The 23,365-nt window shown below is 41.3% G+C and overlaps 1 protein-coding gene across 1 annotated transcript in view; it reads right to left on the reverse strand.

Moving 5' to 3' along the window:
* Positions 1-876: 876 nt before the first annotated feature.
* The window catches only part of tns1a (tensin 1a), a 278,657-nt gene continuing 256,168 nt past the window's right edge, over positions 877-23,365 (reverse strand). The window contains exons 22-34 of the mRNA XM_034178303.1: positions 23,141-23,161; positions 22,809-22,890; positions 21,346-21,863; positions 21,158-21,244; positions 11,643-11,771; positions 11,416-11,511; positions 11,185-11,262; positions 8,188-8,259; positions 8,051-8,077; positions 5,739-5,907; positions 2,314-2,382; positions 2,206-2,235; positions 877-2,116 (exon numbers count right to left, since the gene is read on the reverse strand). Coding sequence (XP_034034194.1) covers positions 1,987-2,116; positions 2,206-2,235; positions 2,314-2,382; positions 5,739-5,907; positions 8,051-8,077; positions 8,188-8,259; positions 11,185-11,262; positions 11,416-11,511; positions 11,643-11,771; positions 21,158-21,244; positions 21,346-21,863; positions 22,809-22,890; positions 23,141-23,161 — 1,508 coding nt within the window. The 3' untranslated portion in view covers positions 877-1,986. The remainder of the gene's footprint in view (positions 2,117-2,205; positions 2,236-2,313; positions 2,383-5,738; positions 5,908-8,050; positions 8,078-8,187; positions 8,260-11,184; positions 11,263-11,415; positions 11,512-11,642; positions 11,772-21,157; positions 21,245-21,345; positions 21,864-22,808; positions 22,891-23,140; positions 23,162-23,365) is intronic.

The raw sequence follows: 23,365 nt of genomic DNA on the forward strand, positions 1-23,365 counted from the left end.
TACCGGTAGCCACTCCCACTTGGGGATGTGTCTCTCATACCTGTAGCCATGTCCTGAAATCTTTGGCAAATCATAACTGTAACTGCCATGGGTGCATACAGCTGTTTCCATATTGCATTCTTTTTGAAGTCGGCTTCTAAAAATGTGCATCTTTCCTGTTTTCACTCAGCTTTAGTCTCTACCAACTAAAATGCATTAAATCCATGCAAGTTGTCATGTACAGACTCATGGCTTCAATCTCATTCATGCCGTAATATCCAAACAAACAAAAAGAAAACCTTAGAAAGATGACGAGCCGAGACAAACACATACATGTACAAAGTAATGTACACCATATATTCAGACACGTTTCAAAATCCGCAGACTTTGAAATCATTAGCCAAAATCAGTACATATATTTTTCTCAACCCATTAGGTAATCTTTATCTAGACTGTACAATATATGTATATATGAGTAATCATGAGGGACCAAAGCAACAAAAATAAATACTTTTTCGCTATGTCACCTTTCAAAGTAGTATATCTATGTACATTTATATCAATTTCCTTAGCTTATTGTGAATGGCTGAGCGTGGGTTCAACAAGCAGGCATTAATTGCGCACAGTGTGGAAACCTTTTTTCCTCTTTATCTATATGTAAATCTGACGGCATGGGCGATTGACTGTGGAACTAAAAACAACGTACAGTGAAAGGAAACCCTGGCTCAAACACAGCTAAAAAAACAAACAAAAAAGAAAAGAGAGAGAGAGAGGATCTACTTCAAGGATGAGTTTGTCTACTTCTTTTCAAGACTTTGAGCAGAGTACAAAAGTGTTTCATGCAGTTTGTGACAAGTCATACAACCAGGGCATAGTTGTCTAAAGGTTTAGGCTTCCTTTTTTTTTTTTTCCTCATTTAAGCACACAGCATAGAATGTTTTTCGTGAATGAGGGCGGGTGCGTTTGGGGCGACAACATGCAGAGAGAACAGTGCATAGGTCCAGGTGGTGGTGGTGCCAGTTCCTGGTGAGTTCCAGTGTGTTTCAATGGCAGCGTCTATCAACAGATCCATGACTGCAAGCAGCGGGTGATGGCCAAGTCGGTGTGCCGCCGAGCCCGACCTCCTACTGGGGAAACAACCTCTCGCCGGAGACTGTTTGGAGATAGCTGATCGGGCTCGGGGATGGAGGTGATGTGAGTGTGCAGTGGCCTTAGCGTGGTGTGTTTTTTTTTTGGGGGGGGGGAGTCTGGTCTGCTATGCGCCGTTGTAGATCAGTCGTTGTATCACTGCAGAGCCCTTTCCGACACACACCAGACCCGGAAATGTCCACGAAGGAGTTCACAATGACGTTTTTGTGTGAAAGGTCGAAGAACCGAGCTTAAAGATCAAGCTGACATGCATAAGGTCTTCAGACACTGATTTGCTAACAGCCGTCAAGGCCAACTTTTTTCCTGAAGACAAGTTCAAGAATTTTTTTTTCTTTTTGTTCAACAATTCATATTTCAAAAAGAAAGAACTAGAGAGAGAGAGAGAAGAAAATAATGGCTTCATAGCTACCTCATTCTTGCACTTGTATTGCAACTACCTTTGGTAAATCAATCAAAAAACATCAACAGAAAACCCTGAAACATACACGAGTCCTTACGCCCCCCCCCCCCCAGCTGCACGTTGCATGCTTCCTTTAGTCTATAGGGAACATTTTCTTCTTGCTTTCTTTCCCTTCTTTGGCTTTCGTGTTTGTTACGTTCACATCTCCACCTTGCACATCCTCTGACTCTGCTTTGGCTCAACACCAGATCCTTCAAATCGAGACTACTCAAAAAAAGACCAAAGTCAAGACAAACCAGCAAGGCAAAGACGGAAAAGAGAGAGAGAGAGAGAGAGAGAGAGAGAGAGAAGGGAAACAGAAAGAAACTACAACCAGAAAGGAAAAACAAGGACGTCATTGTGTTCTGGAGAAAAAGGAAGATGTCAAAATGAGCACTGCCATTTGGATGTTGGAGGGTTCACCGCTTCATCATTTTGGAGATGAAGCCGGCGATGGTGGAGACGGGCTGATTTGGGTCCAGCTCGGCAAACAGGTGGCTGACATTGTCGGTGGTGCTTCCTTGTTTTCTGGCAACAAATCCAAACATTCTGTTGGAAAAACAAAGAAAATTCTGGTGTTTATACACGGCCTGAAATGCACTTCAGAAAAAAAAAGAAGGAATTCACCAATTACAAACCTCAACGAGCCGCCTCCTTCTTTGTTCCATCTACAGAAAGAGAAATTTATGTGAAAGGAATTTTTAAAAATGTTTTTCACATTTGCATAGAAACAGCTGTTCACTTACTTTCTGTCCTGTGGGTCGATGTCAAAGTAGGTTACCGTGTTCATGGGATAATGTCGTCTGAAGAAAATTCTGTTTAAACACAAATGAGCTCATTAGGCATCTTTGTGATCATGCTGATTTTCATAGATTTTATTCTTTTAAGATCCCTACTATGCCAGTGGCTTTGAAATTACACTGTTTATCACAGCCAGGAACTACAAATAAATAAATAAAAATAAAATCAATTATCATCAGGTTGTGATGTTTCGGAGGGTCCTTGAACAAATCACGTGCTTCTAACACTTCTGTCAGGAAAAATAACCAAATTTAAGCTGCATTGTGTAGGATTTAGTGCCATCTAGTGTGAGGTTGCAGATTGCATTATGCAGTTACTTCACATTTTTGCTTCTTTGGTGACGGGGATTCATGTTCCTTTCCCTTCTCTTGTGATACCTCCATTTCACAAAATACAGGGTTCTCAAAGTTCTTATCCTGCATGAGCCACCAGTAGACACTGTTTAATGCCTGGTTCACATGCAAGATAATTAGCCTGATATCAGACCCAATCTCCCCCTTCTGACAATCTTAAGGAGACCCTGATTATTCTGATGACACTAAAGATAATCTTATCAAATATTCCTGCCGTGTGTGGTGCATTAAGAGCGCTATAGTCTGCTCTGAAGGACATCAGGACCACTCAGACCGCAAATCTGGGATATTCCACATGTTGGATTGTCTTGGCCCGATATCACAGCATGTGGAGTCCTCTGACCACAAACAAGCACGCAGCCTGTTGAATGTGACGTGCAGCTAATCAGAAAGCGAGGTAACTCGGGTGAATATCTGTAATTCTGGGCGACTGGGCATGAACGTCAGGCCTCTGAAAATGCATACCGCCCTCCAAAAGCATGTTATTGTATTAATACTGGATTACTGGCTACTACTGTTCCTCTCCTTCCCGTCCTCTGTCTTCCTGTTACTCCTCCTCCCCCTGAGTGAGGAGTTGTACAGTTTGATGGCCTGGGGGAGAAAGGAGTTTTTCAGTCTGTTGGTCCTGCACTTGGGAAGGAGCAGTCTGTGGCTGAAGAGGCTCCTCTGGTTGCTGATGACGGTGTGCATTTAGGAGCGTTTACTCACACAGATGGACTATAGCATCCTTAACCGTCAGTCACCTGAAACAACAAAGTAATGTGCTTCCATGAGCTCAGAATGAGTCCTTCAGATCTACATGGGAGAGGGTCACCTCATGGAGGATGCAGTGTTGCACCACGCACAACGCGGAATCCAAAGTCAAAACAGCTGTTATGGTGCACCAGAGAGTCCAGTGGTGGCGCTGTCTCCACTCCTTTAACCAACACCTTTTCTTTTTCTTTTTGTATCATTTTTTTTCTCCGTCAGAAATAGTCCACAAACTTATCGCCATTGCATCTTCCACGTCCACCGTGTTTGTTTACTCTGAAGTCACGTTTAATCTTGAGAGATTTTGCGAGATTTCCTGGGAATGTTCGTGTGTAGTGTGTAGTCGTTACTGTGTGGCAGCACACCACACACTGTATGACCAAAACTGTTAGATCTATGATTTTTTATCTCCATGTGTGTGGTCTCTCAGGTACTGGAAACCTACAGACAATTTGAAAAACTTGCTGTGTGAACCAGGCTTAAGGGAGAAATCACTAATTCCTCTTTCTGTCTTCAGTCATACTTCAAAATGTGAAAACGTAATAAGTATGTCGCTTTCAGGCTGCTGTATCAATACGGTGGTGCAACACTGCATCCTCCATGAGTTGACCCTCTCCCATGTAGATCTGAAAGACTCATTCTGAGCTCATGGAAACACATTACTTTGTTGTTTCAGGTGACTGACGGTTAAGGATGCTATAGTCCATCTGTGTGAGTAAACGCTCCTAAATGCACACCGTCATCAGCAACCAGAGGAGCCTCTTCAGCCACAGACTGCTCCTTCCCAAGTGCAGGACCAACAGACTGAAAAACTCCTTTCTCCCCCAGGCCATCAAACTGTACAACTCCTCACTCAGGGGGAGGAGGAGTAACAGGAAGACAGAGGACGGGAAGGAGAGGAACAGTAGTAGCCAGTAATCCAGTATTAATACAATAACATGCTTTTGGAGGGCGGTATGCATTTTCAGAGGCCTGACGTTCACGCCCAGTCGCCCAGAATTACAGATATTCACCCGAGTTAGACGAGGGCGAATATCTGTCATTTTGGGCGACTGGGCGTGAACGGAGGGACTCAGAAAAATGCATACAGTATGACAACAGCATGTTATTTGCATTATTATCACTTTTTACTGAGATACACAACACGTACCGCGTACATAAAAAGTTGGCTCACTTAACTTTTGTCGTGTCGGCTGGTGCACGCTGCTCTCCAAATTCGGCAGTGGGTCCTCATCGAGCTGGCTGCTTTAGCTGCTGTTCATTGTCGTACTATCCATGAGAAAATCATCCGGAATATCCATATTGGGACCAAAACACACTTCTCGCCTTTTCATCGTTTCCTCTGCGGACAGTTTTTTTTCTTCCCCTCTGCGGACAGTTCTTGGGCTGCGTGCGCGATGACGTCATTTGTTTACGCACAGCAGGCGGGTATAGCCAGATAGCGTTGATGTAAATCTACGATACCGTCCTAGCAACGCCCTGGTAAAGTGATAATAATGATCAGTATGTCTGGTATTTATATTGTGATTTGTATTTATATTTTTATTTGCAAACTGTTTTTTTTTTTTCTTTCACTTTTTCACTTACCCTGTGTGCTGCTATACAATGCTACTGGAACCTCAATTTCCCTGAGGGAGTCTTCTGAAGGGATTAATAAAGTTTTATCTAATCTAATATAAATCCTACACATTTTAGCATTAAATTTTACAATACTGATATTTAATCAAATTCACATTGTTATTATACACATCTCATTTGAATTGGCACTAAAAATAAAGACTTGTCTCTGTGCTGATCACGTAAAAAAGCTAAAATTCTGCACTCCACAGTGGAACTGTGAAGCCTTGAGGAACAGTAAATCTTTGACTGAATTGCAGGCTGAGGCAGATATAAGGAAAGAATGGAGAGTTTTGCTGAAAATGATAGCAGAGTAGAAAAAAAAACAAGCTGATGCTGTTATTACATGTGTTCACTGCTCCCTCTTTCCCCCAACATTGGTTCCTTGTGTGGGTACATGGAAAAATATCACATTCCACCCCCCACCCCCTGCCTTATTTTTGTAAAATAAATGATCTCTTAAATGTAACTTGTATTTGTCTTTATATTATTTATTACATTGTGTGACTCCACATTTGCAATGCATGTGCTGGATCCACACAGGCGCAGGACTTGCAGGTGTTGTGAAAAATGAGCCCAGATTGAGTCAAAAAACGACATAAACAGTCAGACCGTGCTTGGAGGACATGTTGAGGTGTGTGGTCGCTCACTTCCTCTGACTGTCGGTGAGCGTGATGCCCTGTGCGGACACTCTGAAGTGGACGGTGGTGGCTTCGGGAAGAGGGTTGGTCTCCAACGTCTGGCTGATGGCCTTGGCGATGGCCTGAGGCCCCGTAAGGGACTCCATGTCCACAGAGTTGATGTAGAGAACGTTGCACGCTTGAACACAAGACAAGATTGACTGTAAAAACAAATGCGATGAAAACAACACGCATACATGCAGGCCACCGTATGAAGATGGAAGGTTTTGGGAGCAAAGAGGTGAAGAAAACCTTCATGCATATGGACACATGAACGTTCCCAAGATGTTGAATATGAATCTGTCTTGGACTTCATTTAGCTCAATCATTCAGGAAAAACAAATCATATGGGGCTTTGTGGCAAATCTGTGTGGAGATCTAAAAACATGATGAGTCCTGCAAGGCGACTCATGAGGGAAGACACCAAAACCCTCCCAGACAACTCTGGATGGGGTTATAGTCTTCTCTGTAATTGTTTGGAATTAGAAGAAGAAGCATGTCTGATATACTATGTCCTGAGGCCTGCTGGTGCTTATTTCTGGATTCCTTAGCGTTAAGGTTGGGACACCATTCCCAATGCAGATCTCTTTCACATTCAGGACCCATTTACAGCTGGATGGACTGATGCAGATGATGTGTCCAAGAACAGGAAGCAATGGCTGAGAATCAAACCCAGGCCTATATTTTGGTGGCCCAACTCCTGATCCAACAGAGGTATCACAAGCTCCACCCATTACAGATGTACCACCAGAAGGTAAGAATAAAAAAAAGGTCAAGCAACTAATTTCTGTCTTTGTTCCAGAAAAAAAAAATCTACAGTTCCTGAGAAAAGCCACTAGCTCATGCTGTTCACCAAGCTGTAATATGGTGTTAGCTGTCTTCACAGGTCCACGTATCTCTGTGCTCAGTTCTTGAATAGACCTGAGTAGATGTTCGTGCAGGAAAAAAAAGTGTTTAAGACAACAGTGCAAAGACATTTTTTTTTTTTTGGTCACCAACGCTCAGTAGTGCACGTTGGGGTGTTATTAGTGTTGTGTGTCTGCCCGTGTGTGATAACCTGACATAGTTTTGAGCTGGTTAGAACCAAAAGGTGATTTGCTTTTGAGAAAAACCAGTAAAAAGCCGAGGTCACAGACCCAAGGTCAAAATGTGAGCCGGATGTTCTGATTGGCTAATTCACAGAACTGGTTAAAGATTCACCCATGATAACTATTAATATGAAGTCAAGTGTCACCTTTCTACCAGTCACATGATCTTTAACTTTGGGTGACACTGAAAGGTCAAACACAAGGTCATAACTGTTGAACTTCAGCAGTCTGGAGTCAATATGTACAAAACATAGTGGAAGGGTCGTGGGTGAGTCAAAGATAAAGTGGTCCAGTTTTGGAAGACATCAAACTAGTCCTTAATACCCATGGACATGAAGACAGGCAGGGTAGCAGTCTCAATAGTTTGCAGAGTAAAATATGCTCTGCCAGGGTAACATTTGGTCCAAGTCAAAACAGAGTTAAATACACTCTATTATAGAGTGAAATCAGCTCTACTGTCTTGTCAAATCAACTCCAATGAGAGTCATTCACAGCATGATAGAGTTGATTTTACCCTGTGATAGAACTGATTTAGCACTTTGATGTAGCATATTTAACTTTATTTGGACTGGGACCAAATGTTATCCTGGCAGAGTTTATTTTACTCTGCAAAATTTACTGTGTACATTTGACCTTAGTGACCTTGACCTTAACACAAATGACTGACGGGGCAATTCTGGAATCTACCGAAGTGCGTGTCACATTTTGTACAGTTGAAAATCAAATTCCTTCACCTACACTTTTACAAAAAATGAGTTCTTTGTAGACAATTTCGGGGTCAACCTTCAGTGACAGAAATCAGCTAAAGGACCTGTGACAAGAAGGCCAACAGACGGACAGACATGACCTTTGCCCCAATGATTGACCTTTGGCAAATTTGAGCTTGATGGACACCTTTGGAACTGACCTTGATATGTGTGCCAACTTTGGTGCAAATTGGAGTGAAAAACTTGAATTTTGACATTTGACCTCAATGACCTTGACCCCATTGAATGTTGTTTTAAAAATTTGACCTTGCCTAAGAAATTCCAGGACCCACCTACATCTGTCAGACACATATCAGGTGCAGTTCTGTTTCAGGTTGGCAACAAATATTTGGACCTGTGAAGACCTTGAATGCACTTCAACACAAAATGTTCTACATGCAGGTGTCACAGCGCATGATGGAGCAGAGCTGAACAGAGCGGTATTTACCCTGGGCTTCCTCAGGAACCTTCTGGACTGTAAATTAAGGCGACATTGCGTGAGGATGTTAAGTACCAGAATAAAAATACAGAGTCATCTTATTCTCCCACATGTTTCCCCCCAAATTCAAAGTTCCTCAGGCTTACCTGCTCCTTGTTTCAGAAGCTCAATAACTACATCGGTGGGTGTGGCAAGTTCCAGTGCCTCTTCATTTGGATCTGAAAGTGTGAAATTCAAATAAGCAACAATAAACATTAATTTAATGACATAACCTTTTAAAGTTTCTAAGCTATAAAAAAAATAAATCCAAAAATCAACATGAAACCATCTGCTACACTGATTTCAAGAGCTTTTCCCATCAAAAATACCCATGAGGACCTGATGGAGAATTTAAGGTAGGGCGCCTATTATTCTACTATTGGCAGAGTACACGGCGTTCTCTCAGCACATCATCAAACAGATTTATATTTCAGCGGAGATGACGGATCCATGCTGCTATCTGCCATAAACACCAAAGGTCCAAGCTGGATTCAGAACCTGACAACAACAATGTCAATGCAACCTTAGAGTGAACATTCTTGCCAAGTTGGGAGCTGCTCCTTAGAGATTTACAACCACAGATCAGAACAGGATTTCAATTTCAAATCGGACTTCAAAAGAACATGTGAAACAGAAAATGTGGAAACATCCAGGATCTCTGGTTCCTATCAACGTGGGCATGGCAGTGTCTACAGGAAAAGTGATGTCTCAATTTTTTGGAATGAAAAAAAAAGCTGTGCTGCTGATGGGATATGTTCAAACATTCATCACGGCTTAGAACACAAAACTCTACCTACAGGACAGTCTAAAAGTTCTGTTTCATGTTTGAGCACCACTGAATGCAAAAACATCTTCTAATATTAGTTAGGGTTCTAGACTTGGTTTGGATTATGGTAGATCCAGCAGGTCTTTTGCTAAAAGCTAGTGGAAATAAATTTGAACCTGACATGAGGTGGTTCTCTCCTACCTGTCCACATTGGTCATAAAGCCATCCCTGAATGTAAAATTAAACACTTGTTCTAATCACCAAATTTGATCTTGTGGGACTACTCGAGATGAAAAAGGCATCACTGATACAAAGTACCACTTCTAGGAGGCACAAGATGGTGACTTTTAAAAAAAAAAAGATCTGCAAGCACTGCAAAAACTGACTCATTGGATGAACTCAGTTCAATTATGTGCAGGATTTTCATCTAATAAATATATGTAGCCAAAACTCAAATAAAGCACATCCATGCAAGATAATTTAATTTAGTTGGGACTACATATATTTATTAGATGGAAATCCTGCACGTAATTGAATTGAGTTCATCCAATGACTCATTTGTTTGTGTGATCCACTCAAAGAACTCATTGGATTGAATTCCATCTAATAAATATATGTAGTCCCAACTCAGTTAAATTACATTATCTTGTATGGATGTGCTTTATTTGAGTTGGGGCTACATATATTTATTAGATGGAAATCCTGAACATAACTGAATTGAGTTCATCCAATGACTCATTTGTTTGTGTGATATACTCAAAGAACTCATTGGATTGAATTCCATCTAATAAATATATGTAGTCCCAACTCAGTTAAATTACATTATCTTGTATGGATGTGCTTTATTTGAGTTGGGGCTACATATATTTATTAGATGGAAATCCTGAACATAACTGAATTGAGTTCATCCAATGACTCATTTGCTTGTGTGATACACTCAAACTGACTCATTGGATTGAATTCCATCTAATAAATATATGTAGTCCCAACTAAATTACATTATCTTGTATGGATGTGCTTTATTTGAGTTGGGGCTACATATATTTATTACATTAAAATTCTGCACATAATTGAATTGCGTTCATCCAATGACTCTTTTGTTTGTGTGATATGCTCAATAAACTGACTCATTGGATTGAATTCCTTTGAATAAATATATGTAGTGCCAACTCAAATGAAGCACATCCATGCATGTATGAAATAGATGGAAATTCTGCCGTGTAATTGAACTGAGTTCATCTAATGAACCATTTCTTGAGTGCAAGTTGCTTGTCATAGCTCCAGTCATGTTGCCATGACTTTGTCTATTTTATAGTCACTCTGAGTTATATTTCTGTTAGTTTACCCTCTGTGCCATGTAGTGGCACAGAGTTTACCTGTGGTGATCTTATTTTGTGAATATCTCTATGTTAGTTTTGGGTACCAGGTTGCTGATCACATTGTTCACATGTCCATGTATGTCCGAGTTTAACTGATCCATGTCCTTTAAAAGGTCTCTGTAAATGAAGTCTAGCTGCCAGATTGTATTAGGTTCCATCCAGTTCTCTAGTGTTCCAACCTTGGTATTGTTGTGGACTTTTGTTTTTGCATACTGTCTTGTGATCCAGTTGCAGTGTTATTGGACTCCATGATAATGCACATTACTGCCATTCCAGACTCTTGTTTTCATCTGCTGTTTGGACTCTGTGATATGAAATTTCCTGGTTATTGAACTCAGTCTGTGTTTTGGACAATTTTATGGCCTTACCTCCAGACGGACCAGATAGACTGCTATCTCTAAGAGAAGTCTAGCGCCTGAACCTCACCTGCCTTTGGATTACACTTGCGTTTTTCTTGTTAGAGGAGTTGAGGATCTTTGATGGATTGCTATCCACCAAACCTGAGTTTAGACCACCTGAACAGTCCATCATTTATTGTTGCTGCTATTTTTTGTCTGATTGCACATTTTATTTTATTTGCACATTTCATTTGGACATTTTTTTTTTTACTGTAAATTATTCAGTGTTTATTGTATACTTATACATGCTGTACAGAGAGAGTGCAGCTCAAACACATGTCAAATTCCTTGTGTTCTTGTGGATACTTGACAGATAAAGGCTATTCTGATTCTGATTCTCAATAAAACCTGTTTAAAATGTCCTGCAGTGTGGTTCTCTGCATTGGGGTCATTGCAGGGATTCATTACACCACCACTGCTGGACTCATGAAAATGTTTCCCAAAGTCTAAATTGTGGTTACAATTTGTCTGAAAACTGTATTCAAAACACATTTTTAAAATAACTGAATGCAGTTAAAAAAAATGTTATGTGATAAAACAGTGGAGGAGGAGAAACGTGACCTTTGGTGGGGATCATCAGCTTGCAGGGCAAAGCCAGCGGAGTCATTGAGTGTTGATACACCAGTGCAGAGAGACAACCTATAGTGATATATATATATATATATATATATATATATATATATTAAAAAAAAAATCATACCACTGTTAGACTGGGTGACTTTTTGACATCATACCACTAGTTGATCAACAAACCAAGAGCTAAAGTCCCTAAAACTGGAGCTACAAACTCACTAAAGTAGGGTTCGTTGGGACAGCCCTTCAGACGGACACCTTTGGGGCTTGTCTCAATCAGGAAGTGTCTCACCAGCTCGTTTGTCAAGTCGCCAACTGCCAAAGAAAGCCAACAAGAAAATTTCAAAGGATAAAACGAAACAAAAACCAGAAACTATTCAGCTCTGTGATTTTAGCTGCATTTCTCTTTTTGTAATGATATATTTACAAATGTTTTCTCTTTGTACCTTTTTTGTTTTGTTGGACAGTTGGCGGAGGACAGGCCACCTTCATGGCAAGACCGTACGCCCCATGGAAGGAGTGGCTGTCCCGAATGATGAACGCTCCAGGCTCGCGGTCCTTCAACAGGTTGATGGCTGAAAGAAAAGAGAAGTCAGAGGAGGTGGAGTGGAATCAAATCAGTTTTTGATGTGCACCACGTTGCAGAAGATTTACCGATCAAAGCAGTCATGTTAAAATGCGACACAATGAATTAGCATCAACAGCAAAGTTGCATCGAATGATGTGCAACAAAATGCAACGGTTTACCAGCTGGGAAAAATGGTAAAAAGAAATCCCACCAGGTTCAGCTCTCAAATCAAACCAGGAGCAATTTGTTCAAACTGGTTTCACGGTTAATCGGGAGAAGTGTCCTTGTGTATTTTCCTCACCTGGATGTCTTCCCACTTGGGCGGGACTTGTTTTACCCAAACCAGACTGGAAATCAACATTTATTTATGATCAGCCCCAGAAAGGATCACATCGATTATTTATTTTTTTTTTGTTTTGGCGTCTGTGCTTTCGAACAGTTGGGGTCCAGTTTATGGTTCAAATATAGAATTTTATAGTTTTCTTGTTCAAAATCAAAAGGTATATTCCTCTCATTCAGCCTTCAATGCATTGTGATTTTTTTTTTTTCAGATATCAGAATGGGTCATGTTGTTTCTCAAATTTGTCCTTGACATTTGACCCTGAAGAATGTATGTCACCATAAAAAGTTGTCGAGAATATTACTGGTTATTTACACTGAAAAAATAAAACTTTGAATCAACTTTACAGCCCCAATTCCAATGAAGTTGGGACGTCGTGTAAAATGTAAATGAAAACAGAATACAATGATTTGCAAATCCTCTTCAACCTACATTCAATTGAATACACCACAAAGACAAGATATTTAATGTTCAGACTGATAAACTTTATTGTTTTGTGCAAATATTTGCTCATTTTGAAATGGATGCCTGCAACACGTTTCAAAAAAGTTGTGACGGGGCAACAAAAGACTGGGAAAGTTGATAAATGATCAAAGAACACCTAATTGGAAACAGGTGAGTGTCATGATTGGGTATAAAAGGAGCATCCCCACAAGGCTCAGCTGTTCACAAGCAAAGATGGTGTGAGGATCACCACTTTGTGAACAACTGTATGAACAAATAGTCCAACAGTTTAAGAACAATGTTTCTCAATGTTCAATTGCAAGGAATTTAGGGATTCCATCATCTACAGTCCATAATATAATCACAAAATTCAAGGAATCTGGAGAACTTTCTACACGTAAACAGCAAGGCCGAAAGCCAACATTGAATGCCCGTGACCTTCGATCCCTCAGGCAGCACTGCATTAAAAACCGACATCATTGTGTAAAGGATCGTACCACGTGGGCTCAGGAACACTTCAGAAAACCATTGTCAGTTAACACAGTTTGTCGCTACATCTACAAGTGCAAGTTAAAACTCTACCATGCAAAGTGAAACCATACATCAACAACATCCAGAATCGTCGCCGCCTTCTCTGGTCCCGAGCTCATTTGAAATGGACAGACGCAAAGTGGAAAAGTGTGGAAAAGTGTGTGACTGATGAGTCCACATTTCAAATAATTTTTGGAAATCATGGACGTCATGACCTCTGGACAAAAGAGGAAAATGACCATCCAGATTGTTACAAGAGCAAAGTTCAAAAGCAAGTATCTGTGATGGTATGGGGGTGTGTTAGTGCCCATGGCATGGACAACTTACACATCACATATGTTACTGTTGGCACCATCAATGCAGAAAGGTACATCCAGGTTTTGGAGCAACACACGCCAAGCAATGTCTTCTTCAGGGACGTCCCTGCTTATTACAGCAAGACAATGCCAAGCCACATTCTGCACGTGTTACAACAGCGTGGCTTCGTAGAAAAAGAGTGCAGGTACTAGTCTGGCCTACCTGCAGTCCAGACCTGTCGCCCATTGAAAATGTGTGGCACATTATGAAGCGCAAAATATGACAACGGAGACCCCGGACTGTTGAACAACTGAAGTTGTACATCAAGCAAGAATGGGAAAGAATTCCACCTACAAAGTTTCAACAATTAGTGTCCTCAGTTCCCAAATGCTTATTGAGTGTTGTTAGAAGGAAAGGTGATGGAACACAGTGGTAAACAAACCACTGTCCCAGCTTTGTTGAAACATGTTGCAGGCATCCATTTCAAAATGAGCAAATATTTAAATCAAATCAAATAAATTTTATTTATATAGCGCCAAATCATAAACAGTTGCCCCAAGGCGCTTTATATTGTAAGGCAAGGCCATACAATAATTACGTAAAAACCCCAACGGTCAAAACGACCCCCTGTGAGCAAGCACTTGGCGACAGTGGGAAGGAAAAACTCCCTTTTAACAGGAAGAAACCTCCGGCAGAACCAGGGTCAGGGAGGGGCAGTCCTCTGCTGGGACTGGTTGGGGCTGAGGGAGAGAACCAGGAAAAAGACATGCTGTGGAAAAGAGCAACGATCAATCACTAATGATTAAATGCAGAGTGGTGCATACAGAGCAAAAAGAGAAAGAAACAGTGCATCATGGGAACCCCCCAGCAGTCTAAGTCTATAGCTTCATAACTAAGGGATGGTTCAGGGTCACCTGATCCAGCCCTAACTATAAGCTTTAGCAAAAAGGAAAGTTTTAAGCCTAATCTTAAAAGTAGAGAGGGTGTCTGTCTCCCTGATCTGAATTGGGAGCTGGTTCCACAGGAGAGGAGCCTGAAAGCTGAAGGCTCTGCCTCCCATTCTACTCTTACAAACCCTAGGAACTACAAGTAAGCCTGCAGTCTGAGAGCGAAGCGCTCTATTGGGGTGATATGGTACTATGAGGTCCCTAAGATAAGATGGGTCCTGATTATTCAAAACCTTATAAGTAAGAAGAAGAACTTTAAATTCTATTCTAGAATTAACAGGAAGCCAATGAAGAGAGGCCAATATGGGTGAGATATGCTCTCTCCTTCTAGTCCCTGTTAGTACTCTAGCTGCAGAATTTTGAATTAACTGAAGGCTTTTCAGGGAACTTTTAAGACAACCTGATAATAATGAATTACAACAGTCCAGCCTAGAGGAAATAAATGCATGAATTAGTTTTTCAGAATCACTCTGAGACAAGACCTTTCTAATTTTAGAGATATTGCGTAAATGCAAAAAAGCAGTCCTACATATTTAATATGCGCATTGAATGACATATCCTGATCAAAACTGACTCCAAGATTTCTCACAGTATTACTAGAGGTCAGGGTAATGCCATCCAGAGTAAGGATCTGGTTAGACACCATGTTTCTAAGATTTGTGGGGCCAAGTACAATAACTTCAGTTTTATCTGAGTTTAAAAGCAGGAAATTAGAGGTCATCCATGTCTTTATGTCTGTAAGACAATCCTGCAGTTTAGCTAATTGGTGTGTGTCCTCTGGCTTCATGGATAGATAAAGCTGGGTGTCATCTGCGTAACAATGAAAATTTAAGCAATGCCGTCTAATAATACTGCCTATGGGAAGCATGTATAAAGTGAATAAAATTGGTCCTAGCACAGAACCTTGTGGAACTCCATAATTAACCTTAGTCTGTGAAGAAGATTCCCCATTTACATGAACAAATTGTAATCTATTAGATAAATATGATTCAAACCACCGCAGCGCAGTGCCTTTAATACCTATGGCATGCTCTAATCTCTGTAATAAAATTTTATGGTCAACAGTATCAAAAGCAGCACTGAGGTCTAACAGAACAAGCACAAAGATGAGTCCACTGTCTGAGGCCATAAGAAGATCATTTGTAACCTTCACTAATGCTGTTTCTGTACTATGATGAATTCTAAAACCTGACTGAAACTCTTCAAATAGACCATTCTTCTGCAGATGATCAGTTAGCTGTTTTACAATGACCCTTTCAAGAATTTTTGAGAGAAAAGGAAGGTTGGAGATTGGCCTATAATTAGCTAAGATAGCTGGGTCAAGTGATGGCTTTTTAAGTAATGGTTTAATTACTGCCACCTTAAACGCCTGTGGTACATAGCCAACTAATAAAGATAGATTGATCATATTTAAGATCGAAGCATTAATTAATGGTAGGGCTTCCTTGAGCAGCCTGGTAGGAATGGGGTCTAATAGACATGTTGATGGTTTGGAGGAAGTAACTAATGAAAACAACTCAGACAGAACAATCGGAGAGAAAGAGTCTAACCAAATACCGGCATCACTGAAAGCAGCCAAAAATAACGATACGTCTTTGGGATGGTTATGAGTAATTTTTTCTCTAATAGTTAAAATTTTATTAGCAAAGAAAGTCATGAAGTCATTACTAGTTAAAGTTAAAGGAATACTCGGCTCAATAGAGCTCTGACTCTTTGTCAGCCTGGCTACAGTGCTGAAAAGAAACCTGGGGTTGTTCTTATTTTCTTCAATTAGTGATGAGTAGTAAGATGTCCTAGCTTTACGGAGGGCTTTTTTATAGAGCAACAGACTCTTTTTCCAGGCTAAGTGAAGATCTTCTAAATTAGTGAGACGCCATTTCCTCTCCAACGTACGGGTTATCTGCTTTAAGCTGCAAGTTTGTGAGTTACACCACGGAGTCAGGCACTTCTGATTTAAAGCTCTCTTTTTCAGAGTAGCTACAGCATCCAAAGTTGTCTTCAATGAGGATGTAAAACTATTGACGAGATACTCTATCTCACTTAAAGAGTTTAGGTAGCTACTCTGCACTGTGTTGGTATATGGCATTAGTGAACATAAAGAAGGAATCATATCCTTAAACCTAGTTACAGCGCTTTCTGAAAGACGTCTAGTGTAATGAAACTTATTCCCCACTGCTGGGTAGTCCATCAGAGTAAATGTAAATGTTATTAAGAAATGATCAGACAGAAGGGAGTTTTCAGGGAATACTGTTAAGTCTTCAATTTCCATACCATAAGTCAGAACAAGATCTAAGATATGATTAAAGTGGTGGGTGGACTCATTTACATTTTGAGCAAAGCCAATAGAGTCTAATAATAGATTAAATGCAGTGTTGAGGCTGTCATTCTCAGCATCTGTGTGGATGTTAAAATCACCCACTATAATTATCTTATCTGAGCTAAGCACTAAGTCAGACAAAAGGTCTGAAAATTCACAGAGAAACTCACAGTAACGACCAGGTGGACGATAGATAATAACAAATAAAACTGTTTTTTTGGACTTCCAATTTGGATGGACAAGACTAAGAGTCAAGCTTTCAAATGAATTAAAGCTCTGTCTGGGTTTTTGATTAATTAATAAGCTGGAGTGGAAGATTGCTGCTAATCCTCCGCCTCGGCCCGTGCTACGAGCGTTCTGGCAGTTAGTGTGACTCGGGGGTGTTGACTCATTTAAACTAACATATTCATCCTGCTGTAACCAGGTTTCTGTAAGGCAGAATAAATCAATATGTTGACCCATTATTATATCATTTACTAACAGGGACTTAGAAGAGAGAGACCTAATGTTTAATAGACCACATTTAACTGTTTTAGTCTGTGGTGCAGTTGAAGGTGCTATATTATTTTTTTCTTTTTGAATTTTTATGCTTAAATAGATTTTTGCTGGTTATTGGTGGTCTGGGAGCAGGCACCGTCTCTACGGGGATGGGGTAATGAGGGGATGGCAGTTGGAGAGAAGCTGCAGAGAGGTGTGTAAGACTACAACTCTGCTTCCTGGTCCCAACCCTGGATAGTCACGGTTTGGAGGATTTAAGAAAATTGTCCAGATTTCTAGAAATGAGAGCTGCTCCATCCAAAGTGGGATGGATGCCGTCTCTCCTAACAAGACCAGGTTTTCCCCAGAAGCTTTGCCAATTATCTATGAAGCCCACCTCATTTTACACAAATACAATAAATTTTATCAGTTTGAACATTAAATATTTTGTCTTTGTGGTGTATTCAATTGAATATAGGTTGAAGAGGATTTGCAAATCATTGTATTCTGTTTTTATTTACATTTTACACAACGTTCCAACTTCATTGGAATTGGGGCTGTACAAATTACTATAATTTGTTACACTTAATTAATCTTTACTCAGTTTAATTATAATATGGTTGACTTGTGTGTATATATATATATATATATATATATATATATATATATATATATATATATATATATACACGAGGACTGTCAATAAAGCAATGGTCCTTTTTATTTTTTTCAAAAACTAGATGGATTTCATTCATATGTTTTTACGTCAGACATGCTTGAACCCTCGTGCGCATGCGTGAGTTTTTCCACGCCTGTCGGTGACGTCATTCGCCTGTGAGCACTCCTTGTGGGAGGAGTCGTCCAGCCCCTCGTCGGAATTCCTTTGTCTGAGAAGTTGCTGAGAGACTGACGCGTTGTTTGATCAAAATTTTTTCAAAATACCTCCGTTGGAAGCCTTAAGGACAAGTTGGAACATGTCCTGCTGTTAAACAATTTCTCATATACTCACTCCACTGAAAGCCATCAAAAGCCGCCTGGATTTTACAAATGGTTATCAACACGGAGGTGTTTTTCCTGTGCCGCCGCACCGCGTCGGCTGCGTCCCGACGCGCGGACCCGTCCGCACATCTTTCATTAAAAAAATCTCCTTTAACAGTGGAATATCCGGATAAAATGCTGAAACCGACTTCTTCTGAAACTTCTCTGTTCTCTCACGACGTCCTGGATCAATAGAACCTGAAATGTGGAGGTTTTCAGCTTGAACAGGCTGACGACGGCGCCTGAGAGCGCTGAGCGACGTCTCGCACCGTGGGAAGTCCTTAAAGCGACAGAATCACCTCAAAATCTCTCATCAGCCGTTAAAATTTTCACTGAAAACCAGCTTAATTTTTCGAACCGTGTCCACTTCGATGTGTCTCACAGGTTTAGAAAAAATTTTCATCAAACAACGCGCCAGTCTCTCAGCAACTTCTCAGACAAAGGAATTCCGACGAGGGGCTGGACGACTCCTCCCACAAGGAGTGCTCACAGGTGAATGACGTCACCGACAGGCGTGGAAAAACCCACGCATGCGCACGAGGGTTCAAGCATGTCTGACGTAAAAACATATGAATGAAATCCATATAGTTTTTGAAAAAAATAAAAAGGACCGTTACTTTATTGACAGCCCTCGTATATACACAGTGAGGAAAATAAGTATTTGAACACCCTGCGATTTTTCAAGTTCTCCCACTTAGAAATCATAGAGGGGTCTGAAATTTTCATCTTAGGTGCATGTCCACTGTGAGAGACATAATCTAAAAAAAAAATTGGAAATCACAATGTATGATTTTTTAATAATTTATTTGCATGTTACTGCTGCAAATAAATATTTGATCCCCTACCAACCAGCAAGAATTCTGGCTCACACAGACCTGTTAATTTTTCTGCAAAGGCTATACGTACACCCAACCGTTGGGCAAATAAATATAATGTCTTATCTTATTCGCCCAACCGTGATAGTGTATTTGACATGTTTTGTGCATCTAAACTACATTTTTTACACCACTTTTTAAGGCTCTATTGCGGCGTATGTTTGACACATTTAATGGCACCATCTTTAATTACTGCGAAAACACCGCAATGGATCAAAACAGACAAACTTCATAAGCATTTTGAACTGAAGCCTGTCACCAACGCCGAAACAGTTTTTATGAACAAAATGCTGCTTGTTGGCTGTAAGATTGTGTTAGTTTGACACTGTTCCCTGGGTGTGATGAGCCAAACAGAACTGCTTTAGATCACAGCTCCTCCGTGGGCTGTGAACCCTCCCGCAGCCGGTGAGAAAATATCCACCTTTTTTCCCTCCCGCATTGAAACCGGAAGTGAGCTTACAAGCGCGGTCATTGGTCAGTTGTGGTTTGGCGTATATGCTCGCATATTTAGTTTATTGACCCAACGGTTGGGCGTATAGCCACTCTAACTTTTCTTTAAGAAGCCCTCTTATTCTGCACTCTTTAGCTGTATTAACTGCACCTGTTTGAACTTGTTACCTGTATAAAAGACACCTGTTCACACACTCAATCAATCACACTCCAACCTGTCCACCAAAGCAAGACCAAAGAGCTGTCTACGGACACTAGGGACAAAACTGTAGACCTGCACAAGGCTGGACTACAGGACAACAGGCAAGCAGCTTGGTAGAAGACAACAACTGTTATGATTATTTATTAGAAAGTGGAAGAAACACAAGATGACTGTCAATCTCCCTCAGTCTGGGATTCCATGTAAGATCTCACTTTGTGGGGTAAGGATGATTCTGAGAAAACTCATAACTACACAGGAGGACCTGGTCAATGACCTGAAGACAGCTGGGACCACAGTCACAAAGATTACATTAGTAACACATGATGCTGTCATGGTTTAAAATCCTGCAGGGTAGCAAGGTCCCCCTGCTCAAGCCAGCACATGACCAGGCCCGTTTGAAGTTCACCAGTGACCATCTGGATGATCCAGAGGAGGCATGGGAGAAGGTTGTGTGGTCAGATGAGACCAGAATAGAGCTTTTTGGAATCAACTCCACTTACCATGTTTAGAGGATGAGAACAACCCCAAGAAAACCATCCCAACCATGAAGCATGGGGGTGGAAACATCATACTCTGGGGGTGCTCTTCTGCAAAGGGGACAGGATGACTGCACCGTATTGAAGGGAGGATGGATGGGGTCATGTATTGTGAGATTTTGGCAAACAGCTCCTTCCGTCAGTAAGAGCATTGAAGATGGGTCATGGCTGGGTTTTCCAGCATGACAGTGACCCCAAACACAGCCAGGGCAACTAAGGAGGGGCTCTGTAAGAAGCATTTCAAGGTCCTGGAGTGGCCTGGCCAGTCTCCAGACCTGAACTCAATAGAAAATCTTTGGAAGGTGCTGAAACTCCAAACCTGAAACATTTGGAGAAGATCTGTATGAAGGAGTGGACCAAAATCCCTGCTGCAGTGTGCAAACCTGGTGAAAAACTACAGGAAATGTTTGACCTCTGTAATTGCAAACAAAGGCTACTGTACCAAATATTAACATTGATTTTCACAGGTGTTCTAATACTTATTTGCAGCAGTACCATACAAATAAATTATTAAAAAAATCATACATTGTGGTTTCCGGATTTTTTTTTTTTAGATTATGTCTCTCACAGTGGACATGCACCTAAGGTGAAAATTTCAGACCCCTCCATGATTTCTAAGTGGGAGAACTTGAAAAATCACAGGGTGTTCAAATACGTATTTTCCTCACTGTATATATAAAACCATGTTAGCTTTTGTTTCAAATTATACAGTTCAGAAATTGTACAATCAGTGTATAATAATGTCATGCAGCAACCCCTTTTCTACTGTAGGAAATATTCTCATCTTTGGTACCTAATAAATGCTGACATTGGTGTTGATGACAAAATGCTGAAGAAAAGAAATGAGAATTTAAAAAAATAAAGTCAGGCGGAAAATATCCATCTTGTGCTTTAATGCTGAGGTCAATAAATTCATGGACAAAGAGTCTCAGGGATCACCTTGCTCTCTGGAGATGTCCGGCTTGTACCAGAACTTGGATGTGTCCTGGACAAACTTGACATTCATCTTAATGTCTGGGTATCCATCTGCATGGAGGAAGGACACAGTGAGGCCATGACTGTAGAATCAATAAAATCAAAACAGGCCTTTGTTTTGGGGTGTGTGTGTGTGTGTGTGTGTGTCTCACCGTATATGGACTTGGAGAGGTCGGGGGGTGTGTGTGTGGTGCCGGACAGGTTTGGAGTGCTGCTGCCGCTCATCTGTGAGGGCGGCACATTCTTGTTGTCCAAATTGCCTTTCTCTGCGTCTCCGCTGGACATGTGTCTCTTCTCTGGCAGATGCCGAGAGACGGGAAAAGATGGTCTTTCTGGTGTTGTGCTGTAGCGCCCCATCAAAGGGCTGGGAGGCACACCTGCACCCACCGTTTTAGGGCTCCGGCCAATCAGAGGACTAGAAGGGATACAGTCCCTGTTGCCACTGGCTGGTGGTGGATGTCTAGTGAGAGAGGGGCTGGCTTGACTGGGGAGGCGTCGCTGGAGGGCGGGGCTGGGCGGCGTGTTGGTGGCCACTGTGCGGTGCAGGGTGTTGGGGCTCCTGGGGACTGTGTGGACTCCCATGATGTTGACTTGGGGGCCCTCGGGGGAGGCAGGTCTGTGAATGGATGCAGGGCTGGGCACAGCTCTGTCTGAGGAACCAGTCCTCCTCCTGCAGCACATATTCAGCATATTATGGTGAGCAGGCCGCGCATAAACGTGAGCAAAGTGCTGCTGCTACTCCGTCAATTAGCACAAGTGAGAAATTGATGTAAAGCTAAGAACCTCCAAGTGACCGACCACCATCCAGCTGCAGCTCCAGCTGCAACTCGGCAAGCATTTCTGCAGTCAGCTGCAATTACTAGGGGAGCTACGACCACTACCTTTGCACCCTCCCCCCAGGACTAAGCCAAACCAACTTTTTTAGTTTCCTTAGATGACCCCAAAACACAATCAGGATGTTCCCAAAAATAAAAACTGGCCTCAAGCCAGTTAGCCAAGATGGCGTCCAAGATGTCCGCCAAAATAGGGTTTTTCACTGAAACACCTTTAAACAACATATAAACAACTTAAATATCACAGAGGTTCAATGGGAAGACCATTGTATGTCACAGCAAACTCATTTCTGCCTAAACTAAATTCATTCATGGGTTTAAGATTCAAAATGGCATCCAAAATGGCTGCCAATAGACCCTTACCATTAAAATACATAGCAGGAAGTTGTTTATATGTTGTTTAAAGGTGTTTTAGTGAGAAAAAACCCTATTTTGGATGCCATCTTGGCTTGAAGCCAGTTTTTATTTTTGGGAACATCCTGATTGTGTTTTTGGGGTCATCTAAGGAACCTAAAAAAGTTGGTTTGGTTTAGTTCTGGGGGTGCAAATGTAGTGTAGCTCCCCTAGTAAATGTGTTTTCTGGGACATTTTCCAATGCTAGTGGCGCCACATGGTGGTGTGTGAATGCAACTGCATGTGAAAAACTGGAAGCTCACTACTTTTTAATTTACTGAATGCTTTTGTGAGTAAGTTTGAATGGTGGCAGGAGGGTCAAAGGAGGGTCAGCACATTTGTGTTTTAATGAGGCTGTGATAAAATAAATGTCTCGTTCTTCTACTCACCCGTCAGCGCTGCAGATGGGGCTGCTGGAGGAGAGAGGAGGGTTGAAGTGCTGCGATCTGGAGTCTCCAAAACTGTGATTATCTGAGGAAAAAAAAAAAAAACACAAACAACACAGCTCACGCAGGAGAACTGTTCACATTTTTACATCCACAATCAAAAAGCAAGCAGTTTTAAGGAGCCGAATCGCTCTCAGAAAATCAACATCCAGTGGAAATGAAAAAGAATACAGCAGGCTATAGTGTGGCACACACAAACTAGAAAAAAGAACCCTATGTCCATGTAGGCGTGGCCCGGTGGGTACAGGTGGGTGCTTCCAAATAAACACTCTTACCTTTCTCCCCATTACTGGAGTCTGACAGCAAAAATGAAGAGAAAAAAAAAAGAGTTTGACAGAAGGAAGACACGCCTTGGTGCAAAGGTTTGTAGCATTTAGCATCAAGTGGTTCCATATGGTTTGGAAGCAGCAGGGGGCAGCAGATACATCACAGTCAATACAATGTGGCAATGCACTGGCAAGATCTGATTGGTTGATTAATAAATAAGTTTTGACAACACC

This window comes from Thalassophryne amazonica, chromosome 1, assembly GCF_902500255.1.
Source record: "Thalassophryne amazonica chromosome 1, fThaAma1.1, whole genome shotgun sequence".
Taxonomy (NCBI): domain Eukaryota; kingdom Metazoa; phylum Chordata; class Actinopteri; order Batrachoidiformes; family Batrachoididae; genus Thalassophryne; species Thalassophryne amazonica.